The 25,214-nt window shown below is 47.2% G+C and overlaps 1 protein-coding gene across 7 annotated transcripts in view; it reads left to right on the forward strand.

The window, feature by feature from the left end:
- Positions 1 to 25,214, forward strand: part of VTI1A (vesicle transport through interaction with t-SNAREs 1A) — a 428,796-nt gene that overhangs the window by 374,754 nt on the left and 28,828 nt on the right. For 3 of the 7 annotated variants that reach the window (XM_088464942.1, XM_088464909.1, XM_088464918.1), the window contains one exon: positions 23,035 to 23,341. The exons of the other annotated variants lie outside the window; for them this stretch is intronic. In XM_088464942.1, coding sequence (XP_088321068.1) covers positions 23,035 to 23,173 — 139 coding nt within the window. In that variant the 3' untranslated portion in view covers positions 23,174 to 23,341. Of the gene's footprint in view, positions 1 to 23,034; positions 23,342 to 25,214 lie in introns of those variants that run through there. 7 annotated transcript variants of the gene reach the window in all.

The raw sequence follows: 25,214 nt of genomic DNA on the forward strand, positions 1-25,214 counted from the left end.
CTTTCTGCTTGTTGGACCTTTGCATATTGTGCGCTTAAATTCTAATAACTATACTGTAATATTTAATGCAGATAACATTGCAAGTCTGTGTCCTATCCGTGGACAATGGAGTAAAACGCCTGTACATTATGTGGGGATCTAACGTAAAAGTAATGTGGGCAGTAAAAGTTGCCCGAGGGCTCATAGAAGAGAAATGATTAAAGTTATCTTAAGTTGAGGACCCTCTTTAATACTGGAGGTCAGTCATTGACTAATGAATCCATGTGTCTGATTGGTAGGTGTTACATGGATATTCCAGCCTGATAATGGAACTATCCCAGCGGGGAACGCCCTGGCTGTGCCTCCAACCCTCTCCTAGATATCCGGTTTCTATAGTCAGGTTGCAGTCTGTGAACCCGGGCATTGTGTTCTAGTCACAAGTAAGAAATACAAAGTTGTGTTAAGTTTTGAGATTCTAGCTAAGGGTTATCCTGTTAACAGGTTCTCGTTTCCCTGACCCCGCTGTTAAAAGAGTTGTATGAATTTCAGCGCTGACCCCTGGTGTTCCCAGAATACTGAATGATTTATCATGTTCTCTTCAGCTTTGCTGGGAATGTGCTGCTCACATTAAGCATTTTTCTGTAAATTGATGAAAGACCTGCGCTCTCCGCTCAGCCCTCACATAGCAGAGTGAGGATTCCGCGCGTCGCAGCATTAAATAGCCACCTGTATGATCAGGACGCCCGAAATTACAGACCAGTCCCATGGTGGATACTTAAGGGGGGGAGGGGGGAATCGTTCTCTAAATCCAACATATTTCATAGGATTTCTAACAAAATTTGTACACTCTGGGGCCTATTTATCTAATATAGCTGTTATCCGCAGCCAGGACAGTGTACCATGGCAGTCATGCTGTGATAGCGCGTACGGTAGGCTCCTTCACCACAAAAGAGCTAAATCATATTTCCTTACTGTTTATACCTCTCCAGGAGAAGCTCGGAGAGGAGACGTAGCTCCCCACTTCAGGGGACGGGTCCGGGCTCCTATGTCATTAGTTCCCCTCCCCATCACCGTAAACTGCTGCGAGTCGCAGGACCGTGATGAGGCTGCGGAGTTGAATGACGCGTTTTTTGCCCCCTCCATACGGAGCCGCACATTTCCGGCAATTACCTTCCCATCCTTCCCATATCTTCCCATCCTAGGAAGTGGGTGGTGAACAGAATCGAGCTAAAAAAAAAAAAACACCTGGCGCACCGAGATGGTCTGTTTGGCGCGACTGCGGCAATAGTGTATGAGGACGCATCTGTACTGCTAGTTTTAATTATTTTTAGAGATGACTGGAGACAGGTAAACCATGCTGTGACTTGTAGTTCCCCAACAACTGGAGATCCGCAGGCACTTTAATAATGATAAATTTACGAGAAATATAAGTGTGTAAGAAGCACCTGCAAGTGGTTATACAGCCAGGTGTGTGTGTGTGTGTGTGTGTGTGTGTGTAGGTAGATATACATACTTTGTGCCGGCCTGTACTGTGCGGTCCTGCTGTAGGAGCGTTCCAGCGTATACGTATTCTCAGCATTGTTCTGTACCTGTGGAGTGGCCTTGTCATGAACCGTGGCTATAAATAGTCGTGTAACCACTGTCTGTGAGATCATATGATTGTGTGGACCTGGACGCATCTGTAGTCCCATTGTCTCGTAAGCCCCAGTGCTCATGTTTCACAGATGACAGAGCTGAACTGGAGCCAGGGATCATTATTCAGCTTGGCCCGGGGCTAAGGAGTGGCTGTGGCATTGGCCTATGAACTTGGAGGCATCCCTCTGGCACATCGCACTGCTGTACCAGCCTGTGACCCAGATTTTGTCTCCTCTTTGGCTGATTGGGTTATGGAACCGGTAACTGTAGCACGGACTGCATGTGTAACATAGGGGGGGGTTACTGTGTAATTACCACGTGTGTCAGTACGGTGCGCCTTGCAGGCGCCTGCACTGACAGTTCTGCATTCCACAGTTTTACATGACTCACGTGACAGAAGTGGAGGGGCCAGGTGAGGTGCTTCTAAAAATAAAGAAGCGTCATGATTGTTTTTCTTTTCATTAGAAGCTCCTTCCATAATTCTGTAATAATATTATTCGCCTTGTCTCGGCGCTGTCAGGGATTCACGGCGCTGCGCCGTTTCTGCGTCCCGGTGGTGAGATTAATAAGTGGGGGCAATGAAGTTTACATTTATCCACTTTATGGGCCTCATTTACGAACGAGTTTCGGTGATAAAACTCGTTCGTAAATGGAGGCCTATGTCCTTTATTATAACATGTGAGATTATGGGGCAGGCTTGTCTACCCTCCCGATTTGGCCGGGAGCCTCCCGATTTTCGGGTGCTGCTCCCAGCCCCCCGGAAAGGTAGGCAAGCCTCCTGACATTCCCCAACCCTCCCGACCTCCCTCCAGAATACATTAGCCATTCCCGCAGTAGGGGGGGGGTAGTGACGAGATTCGCGCTGAATCGCGTCATCGTGGCCCCGCCCCCTGTTTCACTGTGCCAAAAATAAAGGCATTGTGAAGAGGGGACGAGGCCACGATGAGGCGATCGCGCGACCCCGCCCCCAACGTGTCACAGCTGTCTGGACACGCTCCCCGCTGTTAGCCGACAATCAGCTCCCTCCCGGAAGGAGGGGGCTGATTGTCAGCAAGTATGTTATGGGGTCTATTTACTAAGCAGTGTTTGGAGACTGAGTGAAAAGTGATAAGGTGCCAGCCAATCAGCTCCCAACTGTCATTTTTCAAACACAGCCTGTGAGATGACAGTTGGGAGCTGATTGGCTGGCACCTTATCACTTTCTTATCACTTTTCACTCAGTCTCCTAACACTGCTTAGTAAATAGACCTCTTTGTTGGTTTACAGTAAACTATCGTGCTGTTGGCATAGGGTCCAGCTGAGCGACAGCCCCTTTTGATATTGGAATTGTACAGATCTATTCGGCGTGCAGTATCAGGTGCAACCCTCTTGGTTTCTCTCTGCAGGAACAATAACAAGTCCCAGCACCATCAGCGATTGTTATATAACATCAATAGGCCGAAGTTACAGCATTATACAAAATGTTTACATCAGATCCTCTCTTGTTGAACTCTCTTGTTTTTTTTTTTCAGATGCCTTAAAATGTACAGAGATTGGGGGGGGGGGTTAATTTTAAAACCTTTTTGAATGTAAATAGTGGAATAATGTATAGGGCTTGGCAAGCACTGGCTGCTGTGGAACTATAATAGTAAGCATGCCCTGCCAGTATAACTGCTGGGAAGCGATCAGATACTGTGCAGTGCTGGAAGTAATGAGTCACCCACGCTCTGCCAATCTATCCCCAAAGGCAAAGACCCATTTAGGTAGGTGCAGTGGCAGCGGGGTGTGTACCTGTAATGTTTGGCTATTAGGATGTGCGTGTGTACGTATAGTGTAACGCCGAGTAGCCACTTCCTGACCTGCATGAAAGTTAAATGATCGAGGCTCGATCGGCATCCTGCCTATGGAGAGCACTGTGAGGCGAGGGATAATACATTCCCCGCCATCTGAAATAGACAGCATACTTTATTGTCAGCAGATGACTGTACACGGCAGGAGCTGCCGAGTGCTCGGGTAGAGTGTCAGACTGACAGTATAGAGACGGGCGAGCCATGAAGTGTAGTCATTTCCAGATACAGTCATCGCTGGACGCAGGTCATCTCTCTCTCACTGCCAGCAGTAATAACAGGAGACATGGAAGGTACCACACCTCTGCGCCCTCACACATCTAGCCTCAGCGCACCGCGCAGCACGACTTGCCTGGCGCGTGTAAGCCGCCAGATCCCATGCCACTCTGCTAGTGCTGGACGTCTTTTTGTGCCGGAAATGCGTCTAAGTCTCTCGGGGGCCTTTTGGCGTAACTGCAGCATAGATGTGTAAGGACGCATCTGTATACCTACTGACGCTTTCATGTGTGTGACCGCGGGCTTTTATACAGGCCGTAGACATTATCGCTATTAGCTTTTCTCATGTGTAAATAGGTAAGAATGAACTTTATCTATCTGGAAATGTCGGTTCATTCACAAGTTCCCGTTATTGAATTAACTATTGTGTGAGTTATATTAATGGGTATGAGGACTTTGGCAAACTGTGGATCTTACTGCTTATATTTAATTATGCCCTCATTGACCACACTATTGTGCCAAGCAGACAAAACAGGAGACATAATAACTACACCAGTGTTGCACAGTATGTTCATTATATGAGTACAGTGTAATGCACATGGGCCGTTGAGTCAGAGGGGGACCAATAGCGTACTTCCTGCACTCATGGAATATACCTACCATCCTCCACTGAAGAACTCTTTGGGTATATGGCCATAGTACCTCTTTCCTGGTGATATTCAAACTCATAGTAGAGAAATCACTGATAAGCTGGTGCTGGCGCCATGTTCCTTGACATATGCACATGCACATACACAGTCACTGATAAGCTGGTGCTGGCGCCATTTTCTCTGAGATATGCATACACAGTGCCAGAAATCACTGATAAGCTGGTCCTGGCGCCATTTTCCCTGACATATGCACATACACAGTGCCAGAAATCACTGATAAGCTGGTGCTGTCGCCATTTTCCCTGAGATATGCACATACACAGTGCCAGAAATCACTGATAAGCTGGTGCTGGTGCCATTTTCCCTGAGATATGCACATACACAGTGCCAGAAATCACTGATAAGCTGGTGCTGGCGCCATTTTCCCTGAGATATGCACATACACAGTGCCAGAAATCAATGATAAGCTGGTGCTGGCGCCATTTTCCCTGAGATATGCATATACACAGTGCCAGAAATCACTGATAAGCTGGTGCTGATGCCATTTTCCCTGAGATATGCACATACACAGTGCCAGAAATCACTGATAAGCTGGTGCTGGCGCAATTTTCCCTGAGATATGCACATACACAGTGCCAGAAATCACTGATAAGCTGGTGCTGGCGCCATCTTCCCTGAGATATGCACATACACAGTGCCAGAAATCACTGATAAGCTGGTGCTGGCACCATTTTCCCTGAGATATGCACATACACAGTGCCAGAAATCACTGATAAGCTGGTGCTGGCGCCATTTTCCCTGAGATATGCACATACACAGTGCCAGAAATCACTGATAAGCTGGTGCTGGCGCCATTTTCCCTGACATATGCACATACACAGTGCCAGAAATCACTGATAAGCTGGTGCTGGGGCCATTTTCCCTGAGATATGCATACACAGTGCCAGAAATCACTGATAAGCTGGTGCTGATGCCATTTTCCCTGAGATATGCACATACACAGTGCCAGAAATCACTGATAAGCTGGTGCTGGCGCAATTTTCCCTGAGATATGCACATACACAGTGCCAGAAATCACTGATAAGCTGGTGCTGGCGCCATCTTCCCTGAGATATGCACATACACAGTGCCAGAAATCACTGATAAGCTGGTGCTGGCACCATTTTCCCTGAGATATGCACATACACAGTGCCAGAAATCACTGATAAGCTGGTGCTGGCGCCATTTTCCCTGAGATATGCACATACACAGTGCCAGAAATCACTGATAAGCTGGTGCTGGCGCCATTTTCCCTGACATATGCACATACACAGTGCCAGAAATCACTGATAAGCTGGTGCTGGGGCCATTTTCCCTGAGATATGCACATACACAGTGCCAGAAATCACTGATAAGCTGGTGCTGGGGCCATTTTCCCTGAGATATGCACATACACAGTGCCAGTAATCACTGATAAGCTGGTGCTGGCGCCATTTTCCCTGAGATATGCACATACACAGTGCCAGAAATCACTGATAAGCTGGTGCTGATGCCATTTTCCCTGAGATATGCACATACACAGTGCCAGAAATCACTGATAAACTGGTGCTGGCGCCATTTTCCCGGAGATATGCACATACACAGTGCCAGAAATCACTGATAAGCTGGTGCTGGCGCCATTTTCCCTGAGATATGCACATACACAGTGCCAGAAATCACTGATAAGCTGGTGCTGGCGCCATTTTCCCTGAGATATGCACATACACAGTGCCAGAAATCACTGATAAGCTGGTGCTGGCGCCATTTTCCCTGAGATATGCACATACACAGTGCCAGAAATCACTGATAAGCTGGTGCTGTCGCCATTTTCCCTGAGATATGCACATACACAGTGCCAGAATCTACCTGCACATGCGCTGGTGTGAGGCGGGCAGGGGCGCACAGAGATTGCACTCAGGCCCTATCGGCCAATAAACTGCCTCTGCTGTGGGAGAATACATAGGTAGACCTGACTATTTAATCAATGGTATAACTACCCCCGGACCTTCCCACCCCTTTTCCACTAAAGTGCATTTGAGCAAATTTTAGCGCTTACGCCTCTCCATGTCGCTATGAGGGATCTTGGTTTTTACTAACATTTGTGATATTTGCAAAAAAAAAAATAACTTCCCTAGGAAGGTAGAGGAGCCGACTGTAGCGTCTCGTAATTTAAATTTATTATGTTGGCTAAGATGGTGGAAGTGTGACCGTCCCCACTCTTATAAACCAAATAGGCGATTTCCATCCCCGGGGACAGTCTCCCGTGCTAAGTTTCTGAGTCTCGTCTGGCACATGCGGTAGACAAGGAGGCAGCTAATAGTCATTCTTACAAACACTCGTGGAGCAAGTGGTAGTTTCAGGAAGGACACCTTTGTATCTAATTAAAATATAACTATGTGAAGAAGAGGGAGCAAATTAAGGGAATGCTCAGTGGACCCTGTTTTCAAACGGTTATTGCCATAGGCAGGGAATGGGCGAAGCCGTTTTGAAAATTGAACCCCTGGGTTCAGCTTTCAAAGGTTCCGCTGTTTGCATGCTAAGCAGAGTGACTCTCTGCACCAGGGGGACAGAAGCAAGTCGCTGCCATGAAACACAACCTTGAAAGGAGAAAGTTAGCTCTGTTTTGCTATTAACCCCCGTAGCACTGCAGAGATGCGCGCAGCCCTGCATTGGGTTTTTGAGCACTAATGAGGGTAGTAATAATTAAGGGGAAGGGGGGAGGACGGGTCTGATGGACGTGAATTGTTGAGCCTGTAAGTCACAGCTGTTTATAGAGAACATATCTAATGCGATAGCCAAGGGTCTCGCTCCAAGCGAGCAACTCATGATCAACAGATGGAAGTGTCCACGTAGAGTCATTAGTTATGAGCGGTAACAAGATTCCCGTATTGAGAGAACAATACGAATGCACGCCGCTCTGTTTTCTAGCTCTTTGACCGTGGAAGTCTAATTTCTGCTGGCTGGCCGAGGTTGGAGAAACCAAATCACAATTGTTTTTGTTTTTTTAAATATGTATGTTAAATCCCGGTGTTCTTAGTATGATCAAGCCAGGAGTCTAATGCCTCGGGCCTCTAAAATTCGGGTCACTTTATGCCTCAAATCTGAAGCTCCCTTGTAACGAGCCCTAAAAAGAAAAAAATCAGCTAGAAACTGTACGAGATACGTACATACAGCTGTGATTGGGAGATTTTGCACCAGTGGTTTTCTACTAGCCAAGAGGGACAAGCTGATTGACCACTATTGGCTATTTTGGAATCAATAGTATCTGACAAGTACCCGACGCACCCAGCGTAGTACTCGCTGCTTTCCAACAGCGATATTTACAGCTACGATTCTTTGGTTGGCCAGAAAGTTGCTGCAAAATGTTCTCTGTACAATCACGCGTGAAAATAAACTGTGGAAAACTGCGGGTCAGAATCACCAACGTCTCCCTCTCCTACGGAGATTCTCCTTAACAATCCCCCCATTTTAATAATTGGGGTGAGGGTGTTATTAAGAAAATAAATAAATCAGGGTATACAGGGTAAAGTAATTTATTTATTGGTAGAATGGGCCCGGTGCCCAAGTGACAGCTTTGGGGTGGGGGTGGGGGGGGTGTATGGGTGGTTTGGTGGGATTTATATACATAGTGGGGTGCAGAAAAAAAGTGTAAACACAAGTAATGGGTGTACTACAAAGGAAACGTGAAGGGTGGAGATACTGACCCAAAGAGCTTACAATCAATTAAATATTTTTGTTTTCATTGTTAACAGACTATCAGGGGTATTCAATATGACACGAAAACTTCGCCGTCTATGCGGGTCAAAGTTTTTGCCGCACATCGGAGCTTTTGCAGGCGAAAAAGTATCGGGCGCGCCCCCGATTATACACGTATTCAATATGAAATCGTCGAAAACGGCACTCGGCGAATGTGAAATCAGCGAAAACTTCGCTGATTTTTGGGGAAATGACCATAACACCCCCAAAAAGATGGTCTGACATGGGGGATCACTCTGGATACCCCCGATTAGCCCTGCTGAAGGATTTTGGGGCCTTTAAACGGGCTCGATAGCTGCTGGGGATTTGGGAAGGTGGTGAAGAATAGTATTTAGAAGGGTTTTTTTGCAGATAATAGTTCCAGCAAATTTTGGGTACTTGAAAATGGGGGTGAGCATATTTAACAGTTGCTAAAGTGAAGTTTAAAAAAAAAGTGTAAAATCCACCTGCCGCAAACACATGCAATGAAAAAAACACATGGGGCATACTTGGGGACCCCCCTAGATTGTAGTTCGCTAGTTTTTTACTTTGTACCCCCCAATTATTTTTTTTGCCCCAAAATGAAAGTGCTTTTTTTGGGGTCCTCTGAGGTATTTTTCAAAAAATATTTTGACAGTTTCTCTTTATTGCACCCCAAAACCCCAATTCTGCACTTTTTTTCACCACCATTCCTTGGTGATACTTTTTCGCAGGGTCGAACGCAATATACTTTTCGCACTGGCGAAAAGTTTACAAACTGAATACGGTGTAAAAGTAAAACCGGCGAAAATTACGTCATCCGAGCGAAAACCTCGCAGAAACGGCGTTTTCGCTCCATATTGCATACCCCTATATGAAAGTGATTAAAGGTAAAAAAAAAAAAAACGTATTCTGTATCACAAATGTTGGGGAAACAATCATTGAAGTGCAAGAAAATAAAAGAGTGAATGTTTCGGGACAGGATGAATAGTTCGGATGTTCTAAAAACCAAATGGGACCTGAGCAGCTTTTCCAATGTTCTATTCTGGTTCCTTTTTTTTTTTTGCAAACTATTACTTGTATCCTGTACAAATGATCGACACAAGTGAGTAAATGTAAAGTGCATGGCGTCAGTCGGCATTTTGTACCGTTGCTTCGGCCTTGTGTACTTCTCGGGTGTATTTATGTTTTTTCTTAAGCTAGTGAAACCAGATACTCCACGACACAGGCAGTATTGGGGCCCAAGCAAGGAGTTTCAGAGAATATGTGAAGGGCATTGTGCGTGTACAATAAGACGAGAACAACCTCTGCTATTTTATAAAGAGTATAGAACAAAAGAGACGTCAAGGAGGCTGGAGGGTGGAGAGCAGCGTCTGAAATAAAAAATAAAAAAAATAAGCAAAACAAAAGCTGGAATCGTCTCCCACTCATCAGGTAATCGGAGGATGCGACTGCAGAAATGTGCTGCAGGCACAAGTTCTGAGAGAAAAAAAATAAAATTACAGAGAACATCTCTAAACAAGGTATTTTTTTCTGTGCTTAAATGTCCCAGTTGCTGCCAAAAAAAAAACTGAAGAAGTTCCTGTTGCCAAATTAAGAAAAGAAAAATTTGATGGCGCACTTCAAAACTTTAACCTTTTATTTTCTTGCTACTTCAAGAGGATGTGTTTTGGAGGTCTCTGGAAAATGTGTGTTAGTCCTCTAAGAAAGTGGGGGAATGAGCAAAAAACATTGTGTATGCATTGTCTTCACACGGTGTAGTAGGACATTTTGTGACCTACAGCACTATTCCGATGGATGCTGCCATTCACTAGGAGCCATTCACTAGGAGCCAGTGACATCACTGAGAATGCAACCTACCCATTCACTAGGAGCCAGTGACATCACTGAGAATGCAGCCTACCCATTCACTAGGAGCCAGTGACATCACTGAGAATGCAGCCTATCCATTCACTAAGAGCCAGTGACATCACTGAGAATGGAGCCCTATCCATTCACTAGGAGCCAGTGACATTACTGAGAATGCAGCCTATCCATTCACTAGGAGCCAGTGACATCACTGAGAATGGAGCTCTATCCATTCACTAGGAGCCAGTGAAATCACTGAGAATGGAGCTCTATCCATTCACTAGGAGCCAGTGACATCACTGAGAATGAAGCTACAACCATTCACTAGGAGCAAGTGACATCACTGAGAATGCAGCCTATCCATTCACTAGGAGTCAGTGACATCACTGAGAATGGAGCTCTATCCATTCACTAGGAGCCAGTGACCAGTCACATCACTGAGAATACAGCCTATCCATTCACTAAGAGCCAGTGAAATCACTGAGAATGGAGCTCTATCCATTCACTAGGAGCCAGTGAAATCACTGAGAATGGAGCTCTATCCATTCACTAGGAGCCAGTGACATCACTGAGAATGCAGCCTATTCATTCACTAGGAGCCAGTGACATCACTGCGAATGGAGCTCTGGGCCTGATTCAGACCCGGTCACAAACGCGGGAATTCATTACAACCTCCCATAGACAGCGCAGTGGCCGACCATGGGTGCTTTATGACTGTGACCAGTGGCGTCTGGCCAGAATTGTCTGTAGTAACAGACAAGCGACACTGGCTCAAATCACATCCACATTCAATGCAGGAGGTACCAGACGTATATCCAGCGCACATCAGTGCAGCCTTCTTTAGCTTCCATGGGATATGGAAGCAGAAGACCCACCAGAGTGTCCCTGTTAACACTACGACACCGGACACCACGCCTCATCTAGGCTCGTGAGGGCTGTAAACTGGCGTGGTCCGATGAGTTCACGGTTCCAGTTGTTTTGGGCTAATGGTAGGGTTCGGGTGTGGCATAGACCCCATGAGACCATGGAACTCCAATTGTCAACGAGGCACCGTGAAGGCTGGCAGTGGTCCCATTGTGGTGTGGGTGTGTTCACGTGGCATGGGTTGGGTCTGTTGGTCTGCCTGAACAAGTATTCTGAAGGAGTATTCTTCTCACCCAAGATCTTCGTATCAGGGTGCTGTGGAGAAGCTATCCACATGGCACGGGTCAACATCTCTCCAGAGGTCTTCAGTCCACTTGTGGAATTGATGCCAGTTCGGCTAGAGGGGGTCCTACATGATTACTGGGCACCTATACCATGACTTTAGGCACTGTGTATATATGTGAGTGTTATGTGTCAGAGAGCATGATGTCCTATTTATTATTTCTTCTTCGGGATCCATGGGGTCCACAGCCATCACATTGGGGGTTTATGGATTCATCCATTCACCAAACAGTTAATCCAAGCTCTCAGCTCCCAGGATGCACTAGGTCCTCCCCCATATACCCCGCCCCTGGTCACAGGGCGTCAGTTGTTCTGTTTGGTGCGAGAAGGCACCACACTAACAGTGGGACTGCTGGAGCAGTCCCGAAGACCAAGTTTGTTTTTTTTATTATTTATTATTTACTTTAAAGCAGGCGGCACGTGTTCCCTGGTGAAACCACGCGTCAATAGACACACGGGTCTATGCTTCATCTACCCCCGCCGGCGCTGCAACGCTAGTCTCGGCGAGTGCTTTCGGCAGGGGCTTAGACTCTGGACGGCAACCGGGACGGGGATGCAGGTGAGTAGGACCGTGGGCGGCCGCTGACGCCACGGTCACGAGCGGTCCGTCCTCCGGCATAGAGATTGGCCGGGGGACTGCTGTGTGGGCAGCCAGTTACCTGGGTCTGCTTTCACAGGACCACCGGGATATAAAGTCTGGCAGCCGTGGGGAAGTATGGCGGCGGCCATGTCAGTTGCCGGGTGGTCCATGCAGCATAGGGGAGGTACGCTTCCCCGCGTCCCCTCCCCCAACCCGAACGACGGCCCTCCTGAGGTCCCGCTTTTGGATTGCTCCACCCAGCTTCCTATTTGAGTCAGCTACAGACCACACTCAGTGCTCTCTATGGCTGTGGCTCAGGAAGCATTAGGTCAGTCTCCCTGTATACTTCTCCTTTGGGATCATTTATACAGAAGCTCCATATATGCTACTAGGATTTGCTAATTATAGTGCATGGGAGCCTAAACAAATTGCATAGACTCTGCTAAGTATATATGCATTGTTTGTGACCTGTGAAACTGTGTGTATGTATTGCTTACATTTCATTACTGTTTCTTTCCCTGCAGCCGGTGTGTGGGGTGGGGTCACATATATATATAGAATTTAGACTTTAAAATATGTCAAAAGATTCTCAAAAGCAGGTGGCTGAGGCCCCTCTTTTGATATCATGTGTAGCCTGTAAGGCGGGTTTGTCCTCTCAGGACTTTGTGCAAAATGGCTTATGTGTTCGCTGTTTTAGAGAGTCTCCACAGCAATCAAATTTGCCGCCATCGGGTCAGGAACCCCCTTGGGCTGCTTTTTCCCAGATCATGGCCCAGGTGGCCGAAAGATTGGCAGTTCCAGCTGCTTCGGGGATGAAAGTTCAGCAGCAATTGCAGCCAGCTGTATTTATGCCTCCTATGTTGCCATCTTGGATGGATATGTATGCGCATGGGCAAGCAGGCCCTTCGTCGTCTTTGACTTTTCAGCAGCCGCCTCAGATAGCCAAACCTGTACGGCCAAAAGCTTGAAGGCGTTTGGCTACACAGGCAAGTCAGGACACAGATTCTGATTTGTCTTCTGAGGAGGATGAAGTATCCTCTCAGGAATCTCTCTCCACAAAAGAGGGGGATCTTTTCCCAGTGGCTGATGTCCCATTCTTAATTAGGGTGGTCAAAGTGGTTTTGAATATCGAGGAGGCAGAGCCTATACATAAGAAGGCTCCGGTGTTTAAGCGCCAGAGGGTGGTCAAAGCGGAGTTTCCCGGGTCGGAGCATTTATCGGAACTTTTGGGTGAAGCTTGGAAGGCTCCGGACAAGAGGTTCCATGTGGCTAAAAAGATTTCGGCTTTATATCCGTTTTCTTTCCAGCAGTGTTCTAAATTGGAGATTCCACCATCAGTGGATACGCATGTGGTACATTTAATGAAGTCTTCCACTTTACCAGTACCTTCAGCCTGTTCCCTTAAACATCCTACTGATAAGAGGCTGGGGCAGCTACCCGGCCGGCAATGGCTACAGCCTGGGTGGCTAGAGCCATAGAAGAATGGATGAAGGCTTTGGCCGAGTCCTTGCCTGAGCTGTCCAAAGAACAGCAGGATATAGTTTCCTATGTGAAGGAGGCTTCTTCTTACCTTGGAGAGGCAACTCTAGATGCAGGAATATTGTCCGCCAGAGCTTCAGCAGCCTCTGTAGTCGCTCGTAGAGCATTATGGTTAAGAGATTGGAAGGCTGATTCAGGGTCGAAGACGGCCTTAGCATCTCTACCCTTCACAGGTGGAGTCCTTTTCGGTTCGGAATTGGACAAAATTGTAGCCTCGGTGGCAGCCTCTATGGCTGCAGGCTTACCCTCAGCATCAGGGTCTAGACAAAGGTCTTCTTCCTTTCGTACCTTTCGGCCTCAGGCGAAGGTCAGAGGGCAGCCTTTTGGTAGAGCAGGTGTTGGTAGAAAGCCATCACCTAAAAAGCCCTGGCAAACCAAATGCCCGGGTTCCAAGCCACAGGATAAACCCGTGGCCTGATGGGACAGGCCTCCCCCTGGGGGATCCCAGGGTAGGAGGCCGACTTCTTCAGTTCTCGAACGTCTGGCGTCTCACAACAACAGATGCCTGGGTTTGGGAAATAGTTTCCCAGGGTTATGCCCTAATGTTTTGGAGAAGTCCGCCCCAAAGGTTTTTTTTCGTACCCCTGCCTGTGGGGTCGGTGAAAGCGTTGGCTATACAGCAAGCTGTTCACTCCCTGTTGAAGACAGGGGTGATTGTCCGAGTGCCACAGGAACAGGTTCAAAAGGGGTTTTATTCCAACCTGTTTCTGGTTCGGAAGCCAAATGGGTCTTTCCAACCAATTCTAAATTTAAGGGACCTCAATACGTTCATACGGTTACCCAGGTTTCATATGGAGACCCTTAAGTCAATAGTATTAGCCTTGGAACCAGGGGACTTCATGGTATCCCTTGATATTGAAGACACTTATTTACATGTGCCCATTGTGGTATCCCATCAACAGTTTCTGCGGTTTGCAGTAGGGCAGGACCATTTTCAGTTTCAGGTATTACCGTTCGGCCTGTCCACAGCCCCCCGGGTTTTTACCAAAGTCATGGCAGTGATTATGGTAGCCCTCAGGCGCCAGGGCATCAGAGTTTTGCCTTACTTAGACGATCTCCTTCTGCTAGGGCAGTCTCCGCAGGAGTTGATGAGGCATCTCGAGATGACAATCTCTTGTTTGCAGAGGCACGGTTGGATTGTGAACTGGAAGAAATCCTTCCTTTAACCAGCACAACAGTTGGTGCACTTAGGAGCAAGACTGGACTCTGTAAAGCAGAGATTGTATTTACCGGAAGAGAAGATTGCGGTCCTACAGGGGCGCATACGCAATCTTTTACACAACAGGCAAGTATCAGTGCATGCGGCCATGCGGGTGCTGGGGTCAATGGGATCCACCTTCAGCATGGTGCAATATGCACAATTCCACTCCCGGCCATTGCAACGGTGGGTTCTCTCATGCTGGAACAGGGATTATCGGTTGATATAATCTCAGAAGATCTACCTCTCCCCAGAGGTCAGGTTGTCCCTGTCCTGGTGACTACGGACGGACCACCTCAACCAGGGTCGGCCGTTTTGGATATCAGATTGGAATCTCCTTTCCACCGATGCCAGTCTTCAGGGTTGGGGAGTAGTGTTAGGCCCGCATGTCTTCAAGGGAAGATGGACAAGGGCAGAAAGTTGTCTACCCATAAATCCACTGGAACTGAGGGCAGTTTTCAGGGCATTGGTACAAGCCCAGGATCTTGTTCACGGCAGGCCGGTGCAAGTACAGTCCGACAATGTTACCACAGTAGCTTACCTAAATCGGCAGGGAGGCACCCGAAGTCCGGGAGCCATGGCAGAAGTGTCAAGGATCCTAGTATGGGTAGAACGTCATCTTCCTGCGATAACGGCAGTTTTTGTACCAAGGGTACAAAATGTGGAGGCAGACTTTCTAAGTCGGCAGGACATAGACGCGGGGGAGTGGGCTCTCCACCCGCAGGTATACCAGGTCTTGGTGGACAGATGGGGTCTTCCAGAGATAGACCTTATGGCCTCAAATCGCAACCACAAGGTCCCCAGGTACACTGGTCCAGGACCAGGGACCCACGGGCAGACTTCAAGGGTTCATTGTCAAATGCATTGTCAGTAAGGTGGAAGTTCGGGCTGGCGTATCTTTTTCCGCCTCTAGCTCTCCTTCCCAGGGTGATCAGAAAACTCAAACAAGAAGACACCATGGTGATATTGATAGCCCCTGCTTGGCCCAAGCGCCATTGGTTTACCGATCTACAAAACCTCTCAGTGGACACGCCTTGGCCACTTCCTCTCAGGTGAGATCTGCTGCTACAGGGTCCCTGCTGGTATCCGGATCTCCCTCGGTTAGCTTTGACGGCATGGCTCTTGATGCCTCCGTGTTAAGAGCCAAAGGGTTGTCAGAGCCAGTAATAAAGACCATGATGAGGGCGCAAAAGCCTTCTTCGGCCTAGGTTTACTATAGGGTTTGGCGTGCTTTTTTTCAGTGGTGTAAACTGAGAAAATATGATCCTAGTGTGTTTAGGATCTCACGAGTACTCGCTTTTTTCCAGTCATGGTTAGAGCGGGGTCTTCGTCTGGCCTCCCTAAGAGTGCAGGCTTCTGCACTTGGAGTTTGGTTCCAGCATAGGGTTGCTTCGTTGCCTGATGTAAAAACCTTTTTCAGGGAGTTTTGAGGGTGCAGCCTCCATTTGTTCCTCCGGTAGCACCATGGGACCTGTCTTTAGTTCTTAAAGCTTTACAGGCTTCCCCCTTTGAGCCATTGGAGTCTGTAGATCTCAAATAGTTAACAGCAAAAACTATTTTTCTTTTGGCCATTGCTTCTGCTCGTAGGGTGTCCGACCTGGCAGCCTTGTCAGTTCGCTCTCCTTTTCTAGTTTTCCACCAGGATAGAGCGGTTCCCAAGCAGGATATCTCCCTAAGGTGGTGTCACAATTTCATATAAACGAAGAAATTGTGGTCCCAGCTTTTCATGTGTCAGGGCTGTCCTTAGGTGAGGCTTCCCTGGATGTTGTGCGTGCTTTACGTATTTACGTGGAGCGCACCAGCAAGTTGAGGAAGTCTGATTCTCTTTTTGTTCTTTATGGCTGTCATAAGCGGGGATGGCCAGCCAATAAGCAGACTTTAGCAAGATTGCTTCGTATGACCATATCACAGGCATATACTCAGGTGGGTCGTAGGGTGCCAGACTCGATCAGGGCACACTCTACGCGGTCTGTGGGTCCTTCATGGGCAGCCCGCCGGGGCGCGTCTGCAGAACAGTTGTGTAAGGCAGCGACGTGGTCGTCTGTCCACACCTTTATAAAATATTATGCATTTGATACCTTTGCCTCTCAGGATGCCTCCTTTGGGCGCAGGATCCTCCTTTCTTCCGAGACACAGGAGCGTTCCCGCTCATAGGGGTACTGCTTGGGTATATCCCCAATGTGATGGCTGTGGACCCCATGGACCCCGAAGAAGAAAATAGGAGTTATGGTATGACATACCTTTGTTAACTCCTTTTCTTCGAGGTCCATGGGGTCCACAGGAGTCCACAGGACACCCACCCTAACGCACCTAGTGTTAATGGGTAGTTTTGTTGTATCTCTTAAGTGTTTCCCTCGTTGTGGGAGAATGTTTAGAGAACATATGTCCTTCCTTCTTACCTCTTTTTTGCCTTCTCTTGGTGGGCTTTGTGACAAACTGACGCCCTGTGACCAGGGGCGGGGTATATGGGGGAGGACCTAGTGCATCCTGGGAGCTGAGAGCTTGGATTAACTGTTTGGTGCCTGGATGAATCCATAAACCCCCAATGTGATGGCTGTGGACCCCATGGACCTCGAAGAAAAGGAGTTAACAAAGGTATGTCATACCATAACTCCTATTTTGTCACTGGGTGCACTAAACTAAATATAAAAAGTCCAGTCTTGATGTTTTTGGTGTGTATAGGTTGCACTCAGAATACATTGCCAGGTATATTGTGTTAGAGCCACTTTCCACTTGGTCCAATTTGTATTTTATGTGCATTAGTCAGAAAACAAGCCCCGTCATTTGTCACGTGACTCGTGTACAGTGTTTCATGATTGCACGGATGAGTATCTGTAATTGCTAGCAACGCTGCTTTTAGTATTTAATGTACAGTACATCTATATTCCCTTTTACTCGGATATATAGGCTAAGCGGGAGCAATACAGGACAGTGTTACAGTTTTATGCTGACATCTCTGGTATAACGCCATCATTATAGCAATGTATCCTTCCTGATACAGACACTAAGGTATGCGCTGGTAGTATGTAAATGAATAATTGAGGGGGACATTAGCCATGTATATTTTATTTAAGCCTTTCTATGTGGGCTAATGTTATGCTTAACGCCCAGAAATTATAGGTGTCTATGCTATATGACATTGTTGGCGTGTATAACCCCTACGGACAACTTTTCTTCAAGGAAAATAAATTGTGCGGCGTCAAAAATCCAGTTAACCCATTGGCATGCACGCACCGTCAGCCGGCATACAGGAGATCGTTCCAGTCATGTCCGATCGCTAAATTTGCCACATGCCTCGTCATTCTGCGCCTGGACCTAACGCCTGTATCTGACAGTGCGCGGTCACCTCTTCTCAATGCAGAAAGCAGAGGCGGAGCCGGGCTCAGTGCTGGCCCCACCCTCTAAACACCTGATGGGAAGGTGCCGCCGGCAGTAGAAAGTAGGGAGCTTCCCGGGTGCAACGGGCGGCTCTACACACCGCAGGGTGCTTGTGGGCAGGGGTGCTGCCGTTCCAGGCACTCTGCCAGCCAAAATATGTTTACTGTAACTATGTACTGTATTTGGTGTTACATATATAAGTATGGAACAAACTGTGTGTTACATAAGATGATTTACGTTCAGCATAACTGTGGACCTTTGTACGGTATTTGCAGCAAACCCCAGCCTGTAATGTTGCGATGACAAAAATCCCAGGTTATCACTCAGGCCATCGGTCCGGGCAATGTAGAATAAGCGAAAGAGATCCAAGTTGCAGGTACTGGTATGGGAAGGAAATAAAACATATAGTAAGTGTAGATATGTCACCTCCCATTACTGTGAGGGTGGAGGGGGCGTGCAGCACTAGACAGCCCTGGTACTCTGCACATGTACCTATCACTGGATTAATCAGGCAGAAGGGCGAAACTGCAAGGATTTCTTATAGAATTGTATTTTTCATATAAAGTAGCGGCCTTGCCGCTTTAAGGGGCCCATTTATCAACTATTACATTACTAGCACCCATCATCGCATTGCAAGACGCGATCTTAGCGCCAGCATGTATCAGCCCCCACATAGACAGGGGCTTCCGAAAGGTGCCCGTCCCTGTGGGGTGCTCGGAGTGAAGAGACCGTCTCTACACTCCTGTGCTGGGCTCCTGCACATGTGTGGTATACAGAACACGTATGTGCAGCGGCCTTTGCCGTGGAGGGTATTGCCAGTCCCGTGTGTGTGTTTTCCAGCCTGTCACACAAATCTGGGTAATTAGGGCCTGATTCAGAGCCACTCGTAAGCGGCCGCTCATTCGTTCCGAGCGATGTTTGCCCAACTGCGCATGCGTACGGATCGTAATACGCATGCGCGAACCAGTCAGTGCAGCCGAAAATCGTTTGTTCGCTAAATAGCGAATGCCTGCTAATATGAGTGGCAGGAGGAGGCGTATGTGGGTGGTAACGGGAAGGCTCTTGAAAACGGGGAGTGGAGATCCGAACGCAGGCGTGCTTAATGGTCAAAACGGGCGTTTTATGAGTGTGCATAACTAATACAGCAGCGTCATTGACCACGTCACTGGGTTATTTTATAGTCAGAACTGCTCGCAAGATTGCGGTAGGTAAAACCAACCACAGGAATAGCGAGCAGTTCCTACACTGGTCGATGTTTGGTTCGCTCATTCAGACCTAGAGGCGTGAACAGACCGCAAAGAGCGAACGGTTCATTTGAATAGCAACCCCTTTTTTCTGAACGAGCGAGCGCAAATAGCGTCCGGCTCTGAATGAGGTCCTTAATTTCCCCCCTTACACAATATGTGTAGAGATTGCTTCAATGTGAATAGTGACAAAATCTCTGAAATTTTAAGGAGAGTGCAGCTGGAATGGTACTTTCTCATCACAAGGAAACAGTGTCTCGTTATCTTCTGAAAGATTATTCAGGCATGGGGTTTTAGGTTTTAATTAGCCCTCGTTAGGCCTCATTTGACACATTGTAGCAGACAATTGGCACACAGTTATTTAGGGCTGGCTGTTTACGGATCACTACTGTCACTGAGCACCACAAGTGTTTGGATCTGTGATAATATATACTCCCGACTCTCCTGGTTATTACAGCCTGAATGCTATCTCTCGTCAAAACGCACACTCTGAAGATTTGCAGGGATTACATTAGTAGACTAATTACTAGCAGTCATCTTCCTATCCCTGCCCAGCCGCTACTGTTAATGTCAGTGTTAATCTCTCAGCTAATAGAACATTACAGTGTCCCAGATGCACGTGGAACAATGGGGCTTGGGAATGGTATTTAAACCCTTGTACGTATATTCAGGGAAACTTACTATTTGTGGGTACCTTGTAAAAATGGGTATTTTCAGGGGACACCCCACAAATATTGATAAATAGGCCCTTAAGTGCTGTTGTAACTGAGAGATCTGTGCCCTTGTGCACGTTCCAGATAAGGCTGGTACGATGTACTAAGGACAAGACTGTAGGTCCTGGATTTCCTTGGTCTTCTCTACTGTCCTAGCTGTTTAGATATATATTACAGGATACATTTATACTATACTCTTTAATCTTCTCCTCTTGGAAATCCTGCAGGGGAGGGCTGAGGAGGGGTTGCAAGGCCTGCATCGCCATTAAGTGAGCCTATTATTATTGTTAATTTTTATTTATAGGGCGCTGCAAGGTGTCTGCAGTGCCTTACCTTTAGCAGGTGGAAGCAAGCAGTGATAGGTTGTGGGGGGGCTGTAGCTGGTGGGAGCAAGCAATGATAGGTCGTGGGGGGGCTGTAGCTGATAGAAGCAAGCAGTGATAGGTTGTTGGGGGCTGTAGCAAGTGGAAGCAAGCAGTGATAGGTTGTGGTGGGCTATAGCTGGTGGGACCGAGCAATGATAGGTCGTGGGGGGCTGTAGCTGATAGAAGCAAGCAGTGATAGGTTGTTGGGGGCTGCAGCAAGTGGAAGCAAGCAGTGTTAGGTTGTGGCTGGCTGTAGCTGGTGGAAGCAAGCAGTGATAGGTTGTTGCTGGCTGTAGCTGGTGGGACTGAGCAATGATAGGTTGTGGGGGCTGTAGCTGGTAGAAGCAAGCAATGATAAGTGATTGGGGCTGTAGCTGGTGGAAGCAAGCAATGATAGGTGGGGGCTGTAGCAGGTAGAACTAAACAATGATAGGTTGTGGAGGGCTGTAGCTTGTAGAAGCAAGCATTGATAGGTGATTGGGCTGTAGCTTGTAGAAGCAAGCTTTGATAGGTAATGGGGGCTGTAGCTGGTGGAAGCAAGCATTGATAGGGGGCTGTAGCTTGTAGAAGCAAGCAATGATAGGTGATGGGGGGCTTTAGCTGGTGGAAGTAAGCAATTGATAGGTGATAGGGGGCTGTAGCTGGTGGAAGCAAGCATTGATAGGTGATAGGGGGCTGTAGCTTGTAGAAGCAAGCAATGATAGGTGATCGGGGGCCGTAGCTGGTGGAAGCAAGCAATGATAGGTGATGGGGGGCTGTAGCTGGTGGAAGCAAGCAATTGATAGGTGATAGGGGGCTGTAGCTGGTGGAAGCAAGCATTGATAGGTGATGGGGGGCTGTAGCTGGTGGAAGCAAGCAATGATAGGTTGGGTCTGTAGCAGATAGAACTAAACAATGATGGGTTGTGGAGGGCTGTAGTGAGTAGAAGCAAGCAATGAGGTTGTGGTGGCTCTAGATGGTAGAAGCAGGCAATGATGGGCTGAGGGGGGCTGTAGCAGAAACAAATATACAATGATGGGTTGCTAGCGCAGGTGTGGGGTCTGCAAGTAGAAGCCAGCAATGATGGGTTGGGGGAGTGGGGGCTGCAGATAGAAGCAAGGAATGATGGGTTATGGAGGTGGGGTATGTGGGTAGAGGCAAGCAATGATGGGTTGTGGAGGTGGGGTATGCGGGTAGAGACAAGCAATGATGGGTTGCGTTGCTGGGGTCTGCAGGTAGCACTAATTGGGTAGACAGACAGAATCAGAGTCTCCAGTGGGAAAAAGGATACGGGAACAATGGTGCACTGGTGACAGAGTCGTTTTAGGAGGAGAGAATGAGGGAGGAGGGAAGTGTTAGTGCCCCCATTGCACCCTCACATAGGCTGCCGGTACAGACATGGAGAAGCAGCCAGCTGCAGTATCTAACATATGAAGCAGACGTGCGCTGCTCCTCAGCGTCAGTGTTACGCTGGGAGTGTGGTGGTTAGATCACATCTCCACCTACAAAGGTAAAAGGTGGGGGTGGGACGCTGTTTTTGATGGCATGCATCTCCAGAGCTTTATATAGACCTGTGTATATCACCAATATAAATTATATAATATTTAGCTAAAATTAGGATCATTCATATTAAAGTTATAAACTGGCAAAGCTTAAATCCGCAGTAATCCACAGCAACCAATCAGGCATTTCCTTTCATCATCTGACTCTCACAATACATTTTGTTAGTGTGTAATGACCATTATTTATAAGTGTCCTTGTCAGATGCCACATTATACGGTCCTCCTATGCTGGGATGACCTTCATGAATTGTCGCCAAAGGTCCAGCGTCCGCTACCATTAGCTCTGATTTGTCTGTTTTTCTGTTTCTGTTATAAAGTGCATTTCATGATGTCTGAATCTTCTTATGTACAGTATACTGGAGCACTCGCCCCTCCTTGGACGTTTAGACGGACAATATATGAACTGTCTATAGGATTTCAGCTGTGCTAGCGACTAACAGAGCCGTCGCGCTTTCATGGTTCTTTCCTGCTCGCCGGTTTCTCAACTCCTTAGCTCCGGGTCACTTTAAGAAAGAAAGAAAAAGTGTATATATATATATATATACATACAGTATATAACACCTGATCCCGCTCCGCTTTGTTAACTAGAAACCCTGGGCTATACTGCCGCAGTGCCAAGGAGTGAAGCATGAATATAAGTGGGCAGTTATTACACCATGAACGTGGAAGAGGTCTCTGCCCAGCCTAAGGCCACTCTCCTCACTCATTTTGCCAGTGCAGAACGCACATCCACTGACGGCGCCATTTAAACTGGCAACAGAAAAGAAGCTTAACCGTTCCCTTAATGCAGTAACAGGCAGAACGGAACAGGGGCTATTAAAAGACAGACTTGTCAGCTAATTTGCTGCTTCTCGATCAGATAAACAATTTGTGAAGGCATCAAACTACAGTCCTCTCACCGTTCACCTTTCTGTCTCGGCTATTCCCCCGACTTCTCAGGTCCGTTTGGGCTAAAATTGATTTTTATTTGTTCCATCGGCCTGGTGGAAAAAACTAAAACTAGCGCACAAACTCTTCTGGGGGTTTTTTTTTTTTTTTGCAAAAAAACTCAAAGCAAAAAAAAGCAGATATATAAAAAAAAACAAAAAAATCCTCCAAACCCTAAGAATGAAAAGAAAAGGGAAAATTAGCCCTTAGCAGTCAAAGCTCTCTCCTGAAATGTCTCCAGACTGGAAGGCTGAATTTATTGTATGAAACAAGGAGCGGTAATGTGAAGGTGTTCAGGCTCCCTCATTATCACTGGGAAAAGGGGAGTCGAAAATGCGCAGTGAAAAAATTAAATTTTAATAATGCTAGTGATATTTTCTAAATCCTTCTTGACAGAAAGACTCTCATTATTTTTATCTGTCTCAGAGTCTGATTTTTTTTCTTTTTTTTCTTTTAGTGGCTCGTCGCAAATGGCCGCCTTAGCCGGGATTGTTTGCCTCTCGCAGCTTAGAAATAACCGGGCGCCGTGCGTGACAAAGTATGACGGCGATGTGTCCAAATTCCACTGGTGTATGTCTTCCATGTGGAAACTATAATATGTGTTTTTGTTTTCTGCCCTAAACAAGTTGGGGTGCTCTTATCGCATGGAGTACCGCTGTCCTCATTCCTTGTATTAGCTGAAGTCCATCTTCCATGTTGTCTGCTGATTGCATATATCTGCCGCAGACTAGAAGCAACCGTTGTCCCTCACCCGAAATAAAAAGACAGCTAAGTGACGCCATTTGCTTTATTTATTTATCAGCAATTATTTATATAGCGCACATTTTCCGCAGCGCTTTACAGAGAATGCTTCAGCCATTCACATCAGTCACTGTCTCAGAAGAGCTTACAATCTATGCGCTTGATTCAGCGAGGAGCGCAGGGATGCAGACGCACGCACCCGGCCGCTGCGAGAATATGCTAATGAATGTATACGCACGGCAATCGCAGCAGAATAAGCAGAAGCCCAGCACTACATAATACCACCCACTTCCCTTTACTTGCGTCCTCTATACCTGGTAAGACAGCGGAAACATCGGTAACATCGAGAACCATCGGACCCATACGCACAATAGAGGTTGACCTGACCCACCCCTAGACATAGCGATACTTCCTGTGTGCAACTAGACCTCAGGCTGCATCTGCCGCCGTAAGGGCTTAATTGTGCACGCCCCTGAAACGCCGTCCAAACGCACAGGCACGCCTGCGTCTGCCCGATCACTCCCCTATCACCACCTACAAACGGCACTTCCTGTCAATCACTTGCGGTCTCCCTGCATACACATACTCCATCGCACTGGCCAGTTCGCGCACTGCGATGCATGCGCAGAGCAAAACCATCGATCAATTGCTTGTATCTGCATCCGTGCGTTACGTGCTGAATCAGGCCCTTTATTCCCTACCACATATATATACACACTGGTTATTTTATTTTCACAATCCAAGTAACCTACCAGTATATTTTTGGATTGTGGTAGGAAACCCACGCAAACGAGGGACACATACAAACTCCACACAGAAACTTGGTGGGAATCAAACCAAAAGCCGTCAGTGCTGTGAGGCACTATTGCCAACCATTACACCAAACGTGCTGCCTTATGACTTGATTTCCTATACTGACTAATACAATGTGAGGCTGGGAGAGCATGCTGGTGCCTGTAGTTCTACAGCGGCTGGAGAGAGAATTCCTAAATCCGTCAATAATCTCAGCTCCATTTGTGCCTCATTTCCTAATTGCTAGTTATGCTTTAAAACAATGAATGTGGCTCTATTTGTTGACACCAATATTTTAATGAATTGTGACTTTGTTAATCCTAAAGTACACGATGGGCTGTAAGCAGACCGTGCCCAGACTGGGGCGAGGTGAGACCCTCATCCGCAGGCAGCGTTTTTGAAGAGGCGATTTAGCTGCATATTTATAATTATTATCCTTTATTTATATGGCGCCACAAGTGTTCCACAGCGCCTTACATAGTGCATAGAACTAATAAGTGAACAAGAAACAAGTAACTTATGTACATTACAGTGTAGGACAAGGACACAATGTATATACATTGCTGCAATAGTGATTAGAGCACTCACAATAAGCTGCCGGGAGTTGGCAGAGACGTGTTAGGTGCCATAATGGGGAGTAAGGAGTAGAAGAAAATGTAAAGAGAAGCACATGAGGGAGGAGGTCCCTGCTCGTGAGATCTTACATTCTGCTGATGCCCTTCCCCAGGTTTTATTAATGTGTATTGTGCTAAGAAGCTTTGTTTAAAGATTTCTGTTTAACCTCATACAGAAGAGGATTATCGGCCGGCTCGGGCACCTGCAACATAGATCGCTGACTTCTTAGCGTAAATAGGAGAAGGTGGCAAATAGTTCACATTTTTTTAAACTAAGACTAAACTTTGGGATCATGGTAATTGCTTTGTGTTTATTTGGTGCTGGGTACTCATTCTGCTTCCTCTCCTTAGTATGTCCTGGCTGCAGCATATTCGGTTTGTAGCTATATACGTTTGTGTCTCAGCATGACCCTGACTGCACATTTGGGGAGAGGGTAACATGGTGACAGACTGGGTAACCTGTGCACCACACAGGAGAGACACGAGAGTG

The sequence above is a fragment of the Taudactylus pleione genome, unplaced genomic scaffold (assembly GCF_031769625.1).
Source record: "Taudactylus pleione unplaced genomic scaffold, aTauple2 ptg000008l, whole genome shotgun sequence".
Classification (NCBI taxonomy): domain Eukaryota; kingdom Metazoa; phylum Chordata; class Amphibia; order Anura; family Myobatrachidae; genus Taudactylus; species Taudactylus pleione.